This window comes from Martes martes, assembly GCF_963455335.1.
Source record: "Martes martes genome assembly, chromosome: 2".
Classification (NCBI taxonomy): domain Eukaryota; kingdom Metazoa; phylum Chordata; class Mammalia; order Carnivora; family Mustelidae; genus Martes; species Martes martes.
The window spans coordinates 17770828-17786642 of NC_137889.1; the positions used below are offsets into that span (position 1 = coordinate 17770828).

Genomic DNA, 15815 nt, shown 5'->3' on the forward strand with positions numbered 1-15815 from the left:
CAGAAGAGTAGACAAAACTTCTTGTCAAAAAATCTACGTAAATAGACTATGAGGAAACCATTTTATTATTAAAAAAAAGCCCTGAACAGAATAACTCTGGTGAATGTTCCTAAAAAGTGGTACAGAGGCTATATAAGCTGAGATATAAAATGTTGATATTTCATGATTTAAATACTACTACTCCAAGACATGAACCTTATAGAGAGACTTCATCTATCCTAGATAAGACTTGCATGTCCAACACGAGAAAAGGGGGAGTTAATGCTCAACAGCTCAGACCTCTATTTTTATTCTTGATATTATTTATTAATTTCTATAAAAATGAGCCATGGAAAAAAATTGAGGTGAAATCCCATGCAGAGTTTTTAATAAGAAGAATTTGAGCAGATTAACATCCCTACAGACAATGCACGCCAGAAGAAAACACTTACAAATTTATGACCTACTACTTCAATACTGGCTTAAAGGCAACATGAAAATGATGCGACATATGAAAGAGTAGCATATATCTGAATTAAAAATAAGATGACAGAACTCAGAAAATAGTTCAAAATTTTTTAAAAAAATCATTTCAGAAGTAAAAACCAAACAAGAAGGAAAATAAAAGGGAAAAAACTACCCCAGAGAATAAAAATACCCCAGTGAACGCCTTGTGATGGCAATCAGCAAACCCCAACCCATGCACCAAATATGGCTGTCACTTGCTTTTATAAATAATGCTTTATTGGAGCAAATCACACCCATTCATTTATGTATTGTCTATGGATACTTTCATGACACAAAAGCAGAGCTGAATAGTTGAAACAAGTGAAACAGAGACCACACAGGGCACAGAGCCTAAAATATTTACTGTCCAGTCACTTACAGAATAAGTTTCCCAACTCTTGCCTTAAGAAAAATGGCAGATAAAAGGAGAACATTTGCAGAAATGTCTCTTCATGTCCTCTGCCCATTTCTTGATTGGATTATTTGTTCTTTGGGTGTTGAGTTTGCTAAGCTCTTTATAGATTTTGGATACTAGCCCTTTATCTGATATGTCGTTTGCAAATATCTTCTCCTATTCTATCAGTTGTCTTTTGGTTTTGTTAACTGTTTCCTGTGCTGTGCAAAAGCTTTTGATCTTGATGAAATCCCAATAGTTCATTTTTGCCCTTGCTTCTGTTGCCTTTGGCGATGATCCTAGGAAGAAGTTGCTGCGGTTGAGGTCAAAGAGGTTGCTGTCTGCATTCTCCTCAAGGATTTTGATGGATTCCTTTCTCACATTGAGGTCCTTCATCCACTTTGAGTCTATTCTCGTGTGTGGTGTAAGAAAATAGTCCAATTTCATTTTTCTTCATGTGGCTATCCAATTTTCCCAGCACCATTTGTTGAAGAGGCTGTCTTTTTTTCCATTGGACATTCCTTCCTGCTTTGTCGAAGATTAGTTGACCATAGAGTTGAGGGTCTATTTCTGGGCTCTCTATTCTGTTCCATTGATCTATATGTCTGTTTTTGTGCCAGACATCCAGATGGCCAACAGACACATGAAAAAATGCTCCACATCACTCGGCATCAGGGAAATACAAATCAAAACCACAATGAGACACCACCTCACACAAGTCAGAATGGCTAAAATTAACAAGTCAAGAAATGACATGCTGGCGAGGATGCAGAGAGAGGGGAACCCTCCTACACTGTTGGTAGGAATGCAAGCTGGTGCAACCACTCTGGAAAACAGCAGGGAGGTTCCTCAAAAAACTGAAAATAGAGCTACCCTATGACCCAGCGATTGCACTACTGGGTATATATCCTAAAGATACAAATGTGGTGCTTCGAAGGGGCACGTGCGCCCGAATGTTTATAGCAGCAATGTCCACAATAGCCAAACTATGGAAAGAACCTAGATGTCCATCAACAGATGAATGGATAAAGAAGAGGTGGTATATATACACAATGGAATACTATGCAACCATCAAAAAACAAATCTTGCCATTTGTAATGACATGGATGGAACTAGAGGGTATTATGCTTAGCGAAATAAGTCAATCGGAGAAAGACAACTATCATATGATCTCCCTGATATGAGGAAGTGGAGATGCAATGTGGGGGGGTTGGGGGGGTAGGAAAAGAAAAAATGAAAGAAGTTGGGATTGGGAGGGAGACAGACCATAAAAGACTCAATCTCAAAAAACAGACTGAGGGTTGCTGGGGCGAGGGGGGACGGGAGAGGGTGGTGGGGATATGGACATTGGGGAGGGTATGTGCTATGATGAGTGCTGTGAAATGTGTAAACCTGGCGATTCACAGACCTGTACTCCTGGGGATAAAAATACATTATATGTTTATTAAAATAAATTAGTTAATTAATTAAAAAAATAAAATGGAATTTTTCAAATCAAATTGATGCCAAGCATTTTAGCTCTTGAATATAATAAAGTTATTTTAAACATTAAAAAAAAAAAAGGAGAACTTTTTTTTTAAAGCGAAAGAAAAAAAAATGAGATATATTTCTTTAAAAAGGATTCAAGAGTATGTGACAGGAGCGCCTGGGTGGCTCAGTGGGTTAAAGCCTCTGCCTTCAGCTCAGGTCATGATCCCAGGGTCCTGGGATCGAGCCCTCCATCGGGCTCTCTGGTCAGCGGGGAGCCTGCTTCCCCCTACCCCTCTCTGCCTACTTGTGATCTCTGTCAAATAAATAAATAAAATCTTAAAAAAAAAAAAAAAAAAGAGTATGTGACAGTTCCCAGGGCTTGGGGTAAGGTGGGAATGAGCAGTTAGTGTTTAAATGGACACAAGAGTTTATATTTGAGATGATGAAAAGTTCTGGAAATGGACAGTGGTGATGGTTGTACAACACTGTGAATGTACTTACTGACAATGAACTAACACTTAAAAATGGTTAAAATGGTAAATTTTATATTATGTATTCTTTTACCACATATACACACAGAGCAAATGGCAAATTTAGTGAAAGTTCCAATATACATAAAAAGAAAAAAAAAACCCAAATACTAAAAACTAAAATTCAAAAAAACTTTTCTAAAATACAAGATCTGAAGCAATATAAAAAACCACAACATATATTTGAGAAAATCTACTTAGAGAAACTAAGACCAAGATAAATTCTGTTAGAATATGTTGACGTTATGCAAGAGGAAAAAATCCTTTGGACATGTAGGGGAAGAGACCAAGAAAAAGAAAATCAGATTACCATCAGACTTTCAACATTAGCAGCTTTTACCAGGAAAAAATTGGGATAATTTTTTAAATACTCGGGGAAAATAAGAACCAAAATTTTATATACAGTCAAACTGACTTCCTAGAATAAGGCAACGACTTTTACTGGCATTAAAAAAATTTCAGGTCGGGGTGCCTGAGTGGCTCAGTGGGTTAAAGCCTCTGCCTTCAGCTCAGGTCATGATCCCAGGGTCCTGGGATCGAGCCCCACATCGCGCTCTCTGTTCGCAGGGAGCCTGCTTCCTCCTCTCTCACTCTCTCTCTCTCTGCCTGCCTCTCTGCCTACTTGTGATTTCTGTCTGTCAAATAAATAAAATCTTAAAAAAAAAAAAATTTCAGGCATTGCTGTTTCCAGGACACCTTCCTGAGTAAACTCTAGCGAACAAGTGACAGACTACCAAAATAACTAGAGACATCAATACTAGGACTAGCAATGAGCATTTGCAACAGAAATGGCTAGAATTGTAGCTATAAATAATGATTTCTTATCTATTGCTATATAACAAACTATTCTAAAATCTATGGCTTAAAATAACAACTACTACTTATTATTCTGATGATATAGTCATCTGGAGGCTTGATGAGGCTGGAATATCCAAGGTTTACTCACTCAGCTGGCAGTGGGTTCTGGCTGAAAGCCACAAGCCTTACTTCTCCATGGTCCTTCTAAAAGCATGGTGGCTGGGTTCAAGAAAGTTCCCAATGGGGGCACCTGGGTGGCTCAGAGGGTTAAGCCTCTGCCTTCAGCTCCGGTCATGATCCCAGGGTCCTGGGATCCAGCCCCACATCGGGCTCTCTGCTCAGCAGGGAGCCTGCTTCCCCCGCCCCACCCCTCTCTGCCTGCCTCTCTACCTACTTGCGATCTCTGTCTGTCAAATAAATAAATAAAATCTTAAAAAAAAAAAAGAAAAGAAAAGAAAAGAAAGTTCCCAATGCATGAAAGTGAAAACTTAAGATATCTGAAGGCTCAGGTGCTACACAGCAAAACTGTCACATTCCATTCATCCTGGCAAATCACAAAACCAACTCAAATATAGGTGGAAGGAAAAAGGCTCCACCTTTTGAAAAGTGATACAGTGATACATATACATAAAGAGGAAGAATATATGGTAGTCATCTCTGGAGACCTGTTACTTGTTAAACTAAAACTAAATGAAATTTATAAGAGAAAAACAAAGTAAATGTGCAATATACTTACTAAGATGGCTCCCAATGACCTCCATCTCCCATTATATATGCCCTTGTGTAATCCTCTCCCTTTTAATACAGGCTGGGCCTACTGATTAACTTCTAGCTAACAGAATATTACAAAAGTTGATGAGTGAATACTTGTAATATTACATTTTAAAAAGACTCTAGCTTCCATCTTGCCTGACCTCTTTTGTTCTCTCACTTGCTGGCTCTGAAAGAAGTCAAATGTCATGTTGTGAGCTGCTCTATGGAACTGAGAGAAAGACCGTAGTCCAACAACCGCCAATGAAATAAATCCTGCTAACATGAAGTTTGGAAGCAGATTCTGCCCTCCATCAAGCCTTCAGCCCCAACCCTCATTTTGACTGAAGTCAAATGAGAGATCTTGAGCCAGAAGACATAGCTAAGTCATACCCAGATTCCTGACCCACACCTGGAATCCTGACCCAAAGCAACTCTGAAATAATAAATGTTCGTTACTTTAAGCTCTTAAGTTTTGGGGTATTTCAAAAACAGCAATAAGTAACTAATACAGTAAAGTAAAAATAAGTAGAAAGGAGGAAATAATTAAGAGAACAAACAATGGACAAAATTAACACAGCTGAAAGTTGGTACTATGAAAAGATCGATAGAACTGATAAACACTCTGGCCAGTCTAATCAAAGAAAACACAAATTATCAGTATGAAAAATAATAAAGGAGTTTATCTCATTAGCTTTTAGAGACAATATAACAATAATAAAACAGAATGCTACAAGCACACCTATGCAAACAAATTCAAAAACTCAGACAAAATAAACAAGTTCCTTGAAAAATACAACTCACCAAAGTTGAGGGATAATAACTGAGTATCTTAGCCATCTACCTATTAAAGAAATTAAATTCAGTATCAAAAATCTTCCCACAAAGAAAATTACGGTTTAGTTAGTTTCATTGGGGGATTCTATCAAATATTTAAGGAGAATGATGGCAAGTGTCCAAAAAAATCATTCAGAATAAAAAGAAATAAACACTTCCAAATACACTTTATTTGGAAGGTAGCATAACCCTAATGCCAAAACCTGACAAAGGCATTACAAAAAAAAAAAAAAAAAAGATAAGAAAATTACAGACCAATATTTCTCATAAACTTAGATCTAAGCAAAAATCTTTAACAGAACATTAGCAAACAAAATCCAGGAATATATAAAAAGGATAATAGACATCATGACCAAATTGTGCCTACCCCAAGAATGCAAGGTTGACTTAATATTTCATAAATGTAATGTAATATATTAAAAGAATAAAAGAATAAAGGAGAAAGCCCATATGGTTATCTCAAAATATGCAGAAAAGGCATTTGATAAAATTCAACACCTTTTTATGATAAACCCACTCAACAAACCAGAAATGAAAGAGAGCTTCCTCTATTTGATAAAGGATAGCTATGAAAAACTTAAAGCTAACGTCATACTTAATGGTGAAATACTGAACATTTTTCCCCTAAGAGTTGGAACAAGACAAAGATGTACACCCTCATCACTTTTTCAACATTATCAGGAAGAACGAATATGTCATAACTGCCTCTATTTGAAGATATGATTCTTTGATAAAATCCTGAAGAATCTACAAAAGAACTATTAGAAATAATAATTTTCTTTTAAAAAATTGGAATAAAAAAATCTCATGAAAGGCTCCCCATACTAGAATTTATGAAAACTGCTGAGAGAAAATAAATGGCTAAATAATGGTCATGGATTGGAAGGCTCGATATTCTTAAGATGTCAATTTTTCCCAAACCGACCTATAGATTCAACATAACCCCAATTATCAGCTCAGCATGCCATGCTGTAGAACTGACAATGTGATGCTAAAATTTCAATGAAAGTTCAACAGACCTAGGAAATCCAAAGCATCTTGAAAAAGCTGAGCCAAGTTAGAACATTCACACTATCAACTTCAAAACTAACTACAAAGCTACAGTTACCCAGGCAATGTAATTCTGACATAAAAACAGACAAATAGATAGGTAAGACAGAATAAAAAGTCTGGATATAGACCCCCACTTATACAAACATCTGATTCTTGACAATGGGAAAAAAGCAATCCAATAGGGAAAAAAAACCTCTTCAAGAAATGGTCCTTAAAAAAAACAAAACAAAACAAAAAAAACTGGATAGCCACACAGATAAACAAACAAACCATGCCAACTCAAGCTCAAAGATAACAATAAACATAAGGGTGATCATAAACCTAAATGTCAGTGCTAAAACCATAAAGTTTTTAGTAAGAAGCATATTTTTGTTACTTGGGAATAGGTGAAAGTTCTTATCCAGGTCATAGTCACAGGAAATAATAACTATAAAATAAATATATAAATGACATAAATTTAATAAATTTAAATTTGAAACATCTATTCAAAGGACCTACTAAAAATGGATCAACACAACATGTATAACGTGTAGCTAGCAAAGGACCCCTAAAACTCAACAATAAAAAGATAAACCCAATAAAAGTAAACTTTATCCAATTTTAAAAAGACAAAACTTCATAAAAGATATATAAACGGCAACTGAACACATGAAAAAGTATTCAACATTAGACTTCAGGGAAATGCAAAATAAAATCACCATGAGATGCCACGCATTTCCACCAGAAGGGTTAAAACTGAAACATCTAAGAACAGGAAATGGTGAGTAGAACTCTCATATATTGTTAATGAGAATGTAAAATGGTACATCCACTTTGGGAAGTTTCTTACAAAACTGAGTATTTACCTACCCTGAGCCCCAGCAGTTTCAATACTAGGTATTTGCACAAGAGAAAGAAAATCTATGTCCACAAAAAAATTTTTTTACAGGAATGTTCACAGCAGCTTTATTCATAACAGCTCAAAACTGGAAATAGCCTAAAAGTTCATCAATAGAAGGGATAAACCAGGTGTAGCACATTTACATAATGACATACTACTCAGCTGGGGAAAGGAGCTACTGATACGTTACAACATCAAAAACATTAACTGAGCCAAATAAATCTTGCAGAAAAAGAATAAATATTATATAATTATATTTGGAATTATGGAATTATATAATTCAATTTATATGAACTTCTAAAACAGGTAACTCATAATCTAGAGTAGACAAAAAGAACAGTGTTTGTATCCGGGACAGGGAGCATGAGGAAACTTTCTGAGGTTATGACGCCTTTCTATAAGGGTCTGACTTGCACAGGTGCTCGCATCTGTCAAAACTCAACGAATGCACAAATAAGATTTGTATAGACTTTACACTAAAAGACAAATCTGTGAACAAATACTGAACTCTAGATAATAACATGCATATACTGGTGTTGTCAGGGGATGCTGCACAGATGCTTGAAATTTGAGCAGGGACATGAGTTCAAAATATTAAGACAGACTGATGGACAGAGGAATATACAAGCAGACAGATATCTAACAGAAATTATACAGTATTTTAATTTATGCAAACACTCCTCTGTTGACCAGTTTGCTTGTTACCAACTCTACATAGTATCTTACAAACAGCTATTTTGTTCTTTAAATCATTTGCTCCAAAGAGTATCATTAACTGTAAGAGAAACTTAGCACACCTTTCTAACTAAAAGTTCAATGTAACTTTTGTTTTAAAGGATACCTTAAACAAAGCACAAGGTTTTAAGAAAAGACTAGAAAAAGAGAAACTGAAAAGACATTTATAAGCTAATACCTTTTACCAAATTAGAGCCTTCTACCCTGAGGCTGGGCATTTGCTAGAAAGTGTAATCCAGGAGGTTGCCAGACAATGTTAAGTACAAAATAGATTCCCACGCCAGGGCTGAAGCACTCTGTTTTCTTAGCCACGGATGGGTTTAGAGGACACAGTGTTATTTTTGTCTTTTTTTCAGGTGTAGGAACTTCATTTGTTCAGTGGTGAAGAAAAAAAAGACAAGCATGGTCATGCTGAAAAGTCAGAAGACTCTGGAATGACTTAGGCAAACTTTACATGGTTAAATGTGTGTTGTGATACCATCCAAGTCAAAAGAAGGCATAAAACTGTCATACATATTTTGCTAGATTTGATACTGAAGTGCCTCATTTTACATATCCTAATCTTTATGTTAATTAACTACCTAGGAAGCCTATTTCAAAATTTCATCAATTTAAAGTAAGTACCATGAAACCTTGGAATTCAACGTTTTGTTAAAGTTTTTAAAAAAACACCTCATCTAAGCTTTTCTTTAAAAAGTGATCTCATGAATACATACTGGTCCCTGTGACAAAAATATGTCACTACTGGGAACTAAACTTAAAAGAGAATACCACTCTAAATTGATACTTTTTATAAAGCTTTGACTGCTGTCCTTAGAACATTAACAAAACAGACCTTGACCAGGGTCAAGGATCTCATCTGTAGAAGAGAAAGTCAACTTTAAACTCCAGTCAATAAAAGACTGGGTCCCTCCGATATGGCCATCTTAAGAAGGCATTAGAAATAGTTTGAGAATCTGCATCAACAATGGAAACTGAAGATTATGCCTCTAATTGTGGATAGAATAATTCCATTATTGTGTCTAAACCATATTTGAAACAAATATTATCACAGTCCAAAATGGGATAGAAAAAATTCTTAATTCTGCTGCTGGAAAAGAACTATAATATTTTTAAAAGTCGTAAGGATTTAAATATGACTTCACACCACTTCTGAGATCTTTAAAATGGTTTCATTTATTCTCTGGAACCGTAAAATCGTTGCTAAATGGAAATTAAGGCATTAACATTCCTTCTCTCCAATCTCATAGGAGAGACTGCACTCATCCTTTAAATCCCTATCCATCTAAAAAGACTTCCTTAAATGCTCAAAACCAGGACAAGAATCCCTATTGCCTCTCCACAACGGTTTATTACAGTAATTCCAGGTTACTAACGTTGTGATATTTTGTTATTACTGCTGTTCTTCTTTAATCTTCCCTATTAGACTGTAAGCTCCATAAGGGCAAAGATATCTGCCACACCAAAATTTTGTCAGTATTTAACATGTGATCTCTGACAAGTAACAAAACATTTGTGGAACAAATGAATTACAACTTCTAAACTTTTCCATCCTAGGGATTGTTCCAGTTTCCTCTTTTAAAACCGCTTTTCCATGACAACCCCATTACTCGCATTCTAACCAAGAGTCAACTGAGAATTACTGTTAACTACTCATGCTACACATACAGACCAGATTTAACCAATTTGTTGTGCTATGCACACAAACATGAAAGTATCATAAAATGACTAGAGTGTTACGATTTTATACCATGAAGAGTTTTACTGTTTTTATGATTTCCACAATAAAACTAAAAAATTTCTTTCTTTTTTTTTTTTTTTAAGATTTTATTTATTTATTTGACAGCCAGAGATTACAGGCAGGCAGAGAGAGAGAGGAAGAGAAGCAGGCTTCCCGCTGAGGGGAGAGCCCCGATGCGGGGCTCAATCCCAGGACCCTGGGATCATGACCTGAGCCGAAGGCAGAGGCTTTAACTCACTGAACCACCCAGGCACCCCTAAAAAATTTATTTCTTAAAAAAAAAAAAAGTTCAAGGTCAGTTTTCATAATTACAACATCATTACAGGACTGTATTTTACTGTCTGTCTGGTAACTTATCTCTGCACACATAAAACTCTAAAACAGAATAAAAAGTAACTACTTGGCAAACATGAAAATGTTGATTTGGGAGACAAGCACTATTTTGTGTGTGACTAAACCTAAATAAGTACATTATCACAGAAATAAATATCACTATCATCTGTTAATGATTATTTATAATGCAGTATGCTGAGGAATTACAAGATTTGTGACATGTGGGGGTGCCTGGGTGGCTCAGTCAGTTAAGCGCCTGCCTTTGGCTGGTGATCCCCAGGGTCTTGGGATCCAGTCTCACATTGGGTTCCTTGCTCAGAAGAGAGCCTTCTTCTCCCTCTGCCTGCTGCTCTGCCTACTTGTACTCTCTCTGTCAAATAAAAAGATAAAATCTTTTAAAAAAGATCTGTGACATGTGCTAAAATAGTCCAATTTGGAACAAGGTATGCAAAAGAAAACCTCAGTTGATTCATTATATCAGACTTAGACCTTTCATGTGACCTAAAGAAAAAGAAATGCTACTTCATCTAAAATAAGCAATACTCAAGCAAATACCTAGTTATATGTGTGGGGTCCAAGATTTAGGAACCAGCATTTTTTGGGGGGGAGAACCAATGGGCCAGATGCTTCTCACTAAGTCCTCACACAAACTTAGTATATCATTTTTTCCCCTGAGAAAACTGAGGCAATCTAGATAAGGTAAACTGTCAGACAAGTAACAAATAGAAGTCCAGGACTTCAAAGCCTTTATTTCTTCGACCGTCTCATAATGTATCCAAATATTCTTCTCCAGCTGTTTCATATAGGCACATTTTAATCTACCCAGTTAGACTGTAAGCTCCTTGAGAAAGGGGAAAAAGTTTCACAAATTTCATTTATGTCTTTCATTAGCTTAGTAAGACTACGATAGATCCTTAAACACTTGTTGAGTTAAACTTCTTTTGGTTTAGACTATTCTCATGGGACATATCCTTGTTGTAAAAACAAAAGAAACAAGCGAACAAATGACAAAACTCTTAAAAGACAGCCCGAATCTAACTTTATTCCTCCACACTCGGAACGGAAAAAGTTTAAGTATACCCATATCCGGAGACTACCACTAAAGGAGTTTGGAAACGCAAATATCACTAAGCAAACGCTAAGAATGGATTCACGCGTTCCCCTACCACGCTCCCGTCATCCAGGCACTATCCTAAAGAAAGGAACCTGTAGTCTTCCGGTGAGGTGTTGAAGAAACATAACCACGCCCCCATTCTATTCCATCATAACTTGTTTTCTATCCCTACCCAGACCCCCGTCCCCAAGACCAAACCCCTTGATAAATAAAAGTCTCTGACCTGCAGCGAAGTGCAGGGGAGAAGACTTCCGGCCGGCCATGTCCTTAGCATTCACGTTTGCCGCGTCCACCAGCCTCTTTACCCGGGACACGTCCCCATTGCGACAGGCCTCCAACAGTTCCCGTAGGGCCCCGCTCACTGCTGGGACCCCTGGCCCAGGTCCCGCTGCCCCAGGCCCCAATGTTGCTGTGGAGCTAACTCCTGCCGCCTCGGGGCTCTCCGCCAAGCTCGATCCGGGGGAGGATGGAGAGGAAGATGAGGAAGAAGTCGGGGAAGAAGAGGACGACGGTGAATTGTTACTGCCACCGCCGGCTGGGTTGGGAGCGACCCCGACGGCAGATGAAGCGGAAACCGCCGGGGCCACGGGAGCGGCGGCGACGGTACAGATTGTGCTGGTGGTACTGCAACAGCTGGTACTGTCAACCGGGTCCGGGGATCGAGGCCTGTCGGGCGGATCCCGACTGCCATCCCCCTCCGGCAGCGCTAGGCCGTGCCGCGGGGAGGCGAAGGGGGCCAGGCCACCCGCCGTTGGGGAAGCTGGGGTGGTCCCCGGGGCCAGGCCGGGGCTGAGTGGGGGGGGAGGTGGTGGCGGCGGCGCCGAAGCCCCTGGGGCGGGCTGGAGCTGTTGTTGATGATGGTGGTGATGATGCTGAGAGCGACGCGACGCCGCCATCTTCGGACTCCCCCAGCACTGTCACTGCGGCAACGGCCCCACCGCCCGCCCTCACTTCCGACCGCTAGGCCAATTAGCATCCAGCGCACAGGAAATGATGCTAGGCGGAGTGGGAGGGGCCAAAGAGAAGGAGGGAAGTATTGGGAGCTCAGAGAACAGCCACGGAAGGGGGCGTGGCTTTGTGCCTGAGGGGCGGGCTTTGTGACGCCTTGGCGGGCCGGCTGCGGAGGTTTGAAAGTTGGAACCGACCACTCCCTGAATGGGGCACTTTTCCTCCATTCTCGCTCTCAGGGAGCTTACCTTGCCCTGTTCCGTTCTGTTGCCAAGTCACCTTCAGTCTTCCTTGTCTTACTCCAGAGCGTCTCCTGAGGTGTAACTCAATGCAAGAAGGGCACGTTTATCATGTCCCAAGTGGCCTCGTCTAAGAAATAAAACAGAGTGTAACTCACAGAATTGTTAGCAGAATTAAATGAATTAATGTATAGAAATCGCCCTGACCATTGGTAAAACATAACCATATTTAGCCCATTGGTAATTTTTAAAAATGGGGTCTGGCCCCCTCCGCCCCGTTACTCCCTTGGTCTCTATGTCCGTTCTTGGAAGTATTCTCGCTCCATCCACTTTGTTAATAGTCCCATAAAAATAAGGGTTCCGATTGCCAGGATTGGAATTCAAACTCTTTTTTTCTAGCTGTATAAATTTGGGCAAGCTGTTGAACCATTCTGTGTCTCATGTTCTCCTCTGCCAAATTGATTGAATCGTTCAGTAATTGTTAACTATTAAAGTTATGATCTTTTTTCTCTTCTGTTATCTCTGTACTTTTATATCTCACCTTAAGTTCGACTCTAATAATTATGAGTGTGTTCCTTTTGAATTCTTTTCAGCTGAACCTCTCTTCTCTCTCCCTCCCAAACTAAGATAGAAACGTAACTACACTCCATCACTCACCTTCAGATGACTTTCTTCAGCAACTCCTTTTTCTCTCTTTCCTCTGCCTGTACCTACTTTTATGGCCTGCCATCAAAAGAGATGTGTCCGTGCATGGGATAATCTCGTGTGGTCTCCGTTTCCTGCCTCCTATTTAATAGTAAACGAGGCATTGTGGTAGTTTAGACAAACAGCCTTATTCCAGTAGAGGGGACATGAATGGAGACTGTCTTAAGAAAAAACAAGGTTTACATGGGTCAAATAGAAATTTGTCTCTACAGAATATTAAACTCAGGTGACAAGTCGTTCTTTTATTTATTTTTTTAAAAGATTTTATTTATTTATTTGACAGAGACATGGCAAGAGAGGGAACACAAGCAGGGGGAGTGGGAGAGGGAGAAACAGGCTTCCTGCTGAGCAGAGAGGCCCATATAGGGCTAAATTCTGGGGATCGTGACCTGAGCCAAAGGCAGACACTTAACAACTGAGCCGCCCAGGTGCCCCCAAATGGTTCTTTAATATGTTCAGTATTAAAGGTAATTACTGTGATGTTAATATTCTCACCTAAATAAATAAGTAGGTTTATTTAGGACTACCACGTACATAAAACAAGGTCAGGAACGTAATTAATATTATGAGTGACATTTGTTATCAATCTGGGATTACAGATTATAACTCTGACCAATATTCATCTGTTTCATAAATTTGTACCGTTGTTTAAAATATATGGTTGAATAGGAAAACCTCCATCAGTACAACTAAAACCTGTCACAATACACATTCTTCTGGTTTTGAATCTTAAGTTAATGCACAGCACAGGATAGCATTGAGAAGTATATTATGTATTATCAACATAATACATTAGATGCCCCTAACTCACCTTGTGCCCCTTGACTATGGCCTTCTCCCTGAATGAGAAATATCCCACCTGGTCCCCTGATGGCCAGTTATGAGAAGCTGTCATATTTACCCTAATTCAAATGTATCTACTGCATCTGTTTATCAATACAAATAAATAAGAAAATTTCTGGGGGATAAAGATTAAAAGGCCAAATTGCCTGAAACTATTCTACTGGTAAACATCTGAAAATGCATTCGATCAATTGGAAATTGCTTTTTCCCCCTCCAGTGGAAAGTAGTAAATGTACTTAACATTAAGTATTTATAAGGTTTAGGTTTATATGGACTAATACTGAGCTCTAAACAGGAAAGGGCTGAGATCATTACTTAATCTTTTACAGCTAAACACAATTCCATGAGGGATGTACTGTGCCCTAATGAAAAGAGCAAAGCTTGAAGTCAGATGAGCTTGAATCATATCTCTGACCATTACTAGTTGGTTAATCTTTGGAAATATGCTTGAGCTCTGTCACTCTAAAATCCTGATTTTATCGTAGCATTGCCATGAGGATTAGAAGACCTGGGTGTTTTATAAGTCCTTCTGGAGCGTTAGTTTCATTCTTTTATGAGGCATACATCAGATGTTAATAGGAATTCATAGCCACTACAACATCTTTTATGACAAAGACAGCAACTGGGAATAAATATCCAACATTTTACACATAGCAGAAATCTTAAGCAAAGAAAGATCAGGTTTAATTGTTTCCTCATCTGAAAATTCAAGATTTTATACAGGCCCTGACTATCTCCAAGAATTGTTGAGGCTCATAGTCATGTGACATCTTGCCATTTTCAAAAATATTTTCAGAAAAATCATGTCCATGTTGTATAAAAGCGTGAGCACACGCCTCTCTCTTGAGCCATACTGTTGACACAAAAGAAAGAGCCACCAACTTAAAGGGCACTTGCCTTCTGGGCTGTGATGTAATGTTTGTTTTTCCCCATGGAGATCATATGAACACACTTTGTAAGTTACACAGTCATTAACTTGCAGTGTCCATAGTTCAATTAGTCTTGGTGTGGTTATTCCATCCATGTACTTCTCATTAGTCTGCCCCAGGTCCAAGTTCACTGGTTAGCAGTATCTCAGATCTGCTAAATCCACTTTTTCTTCCTTGCTCTGAGCAAAGCCTTCTCTGCAAATTCATGAGCACAGGCTAGAGCTTAGCTGAGGCAGTGTCATTTCCTCACCTTGGCCTTAGAAGATAACTTATTCTCATGCCAGAAATGCCCTTTGTGCCAATGGCCCAGATTTCTCTCTCTGAAGGTGGTACAAAGCCGAGAGAAATTTTAGCTGAATTTCCATCTGGAAACCCAGGAGAATATTTTCTTGAAAAGCCATAGATGGGCAAAACTTACAACAGCTGCAATCATGCTAGCCATATTGTATCTGAGGAAGTTTAATTAAAATAAAAGGCTTAACAACTTATTACAATATAAGAAAAGTACAGTAATTTAAAGATCCCTATACACTAGTTTATTAGCATTTTCAGTTGCTTTTTAAGATACCTCTTATGTAGCCGAGTCTGGCCCCTGATAGCTCCGATTTTCTTCTGGTATGGTCTGTATACTTGGCAGTAGTCACTTCAGTGTGAAATATCACTTCTAGAAAAAGAGGCAAAGTAATATACGAGTTAAGAATGTGGACTCTGGGGGCACCTGGGTGGTTCAGTGGGTTGAAGCCTCTGCCTTCGGCTCAGGTCATGATCCCAGCGTCCTGGGATCGAGCCCCACATCGGGCTCTCTGCTCGGCGAGGAGCCTGCTTCCTTCCTCTCTCTCTGTCTGCCTCTCTGCCTACTTGTGATCTCTGTCTGTCAAATAAATAAAAATTTAAAAAAATTAAAAAAAAAGAATGTGGACTCTGCATTTAGACTGCATGGACATAAATCCTGGCTTTGTCACTAACTAGCTATGTGTGATTAAAGGATGCCACAACTTGCATTTTGACAGAGATAAATCAAAACGTATTT

The 15815-nt window shown here is 38.7% G+C and overlaps 1 protein-coding gene across 1 annotated transcript in view; it reads right to left on the reverse strand.

Annotated features, from left to right (window-relative positions):
* Positions 1 to 12045, reverse strand: part of TNKS (tankyrase) — a 207882-nt gene extending 195837 nt beyond the window's left edge. Inside the window, exon 1 of the mRNA XM_080796045.1 lies at positions 11345 to 12045. Coding sequence (XP_080652171.1) covers positions 11345 to 12017 — 673 coding nt within the window. The 5' untranslated portion in view covers positions 12018 to 12045. The remainder of the gene's footprint in view (positions 1 to 11344) is intronic.
* Positions 12046 to 15815: the final 3770 nt, after the last annotated feature.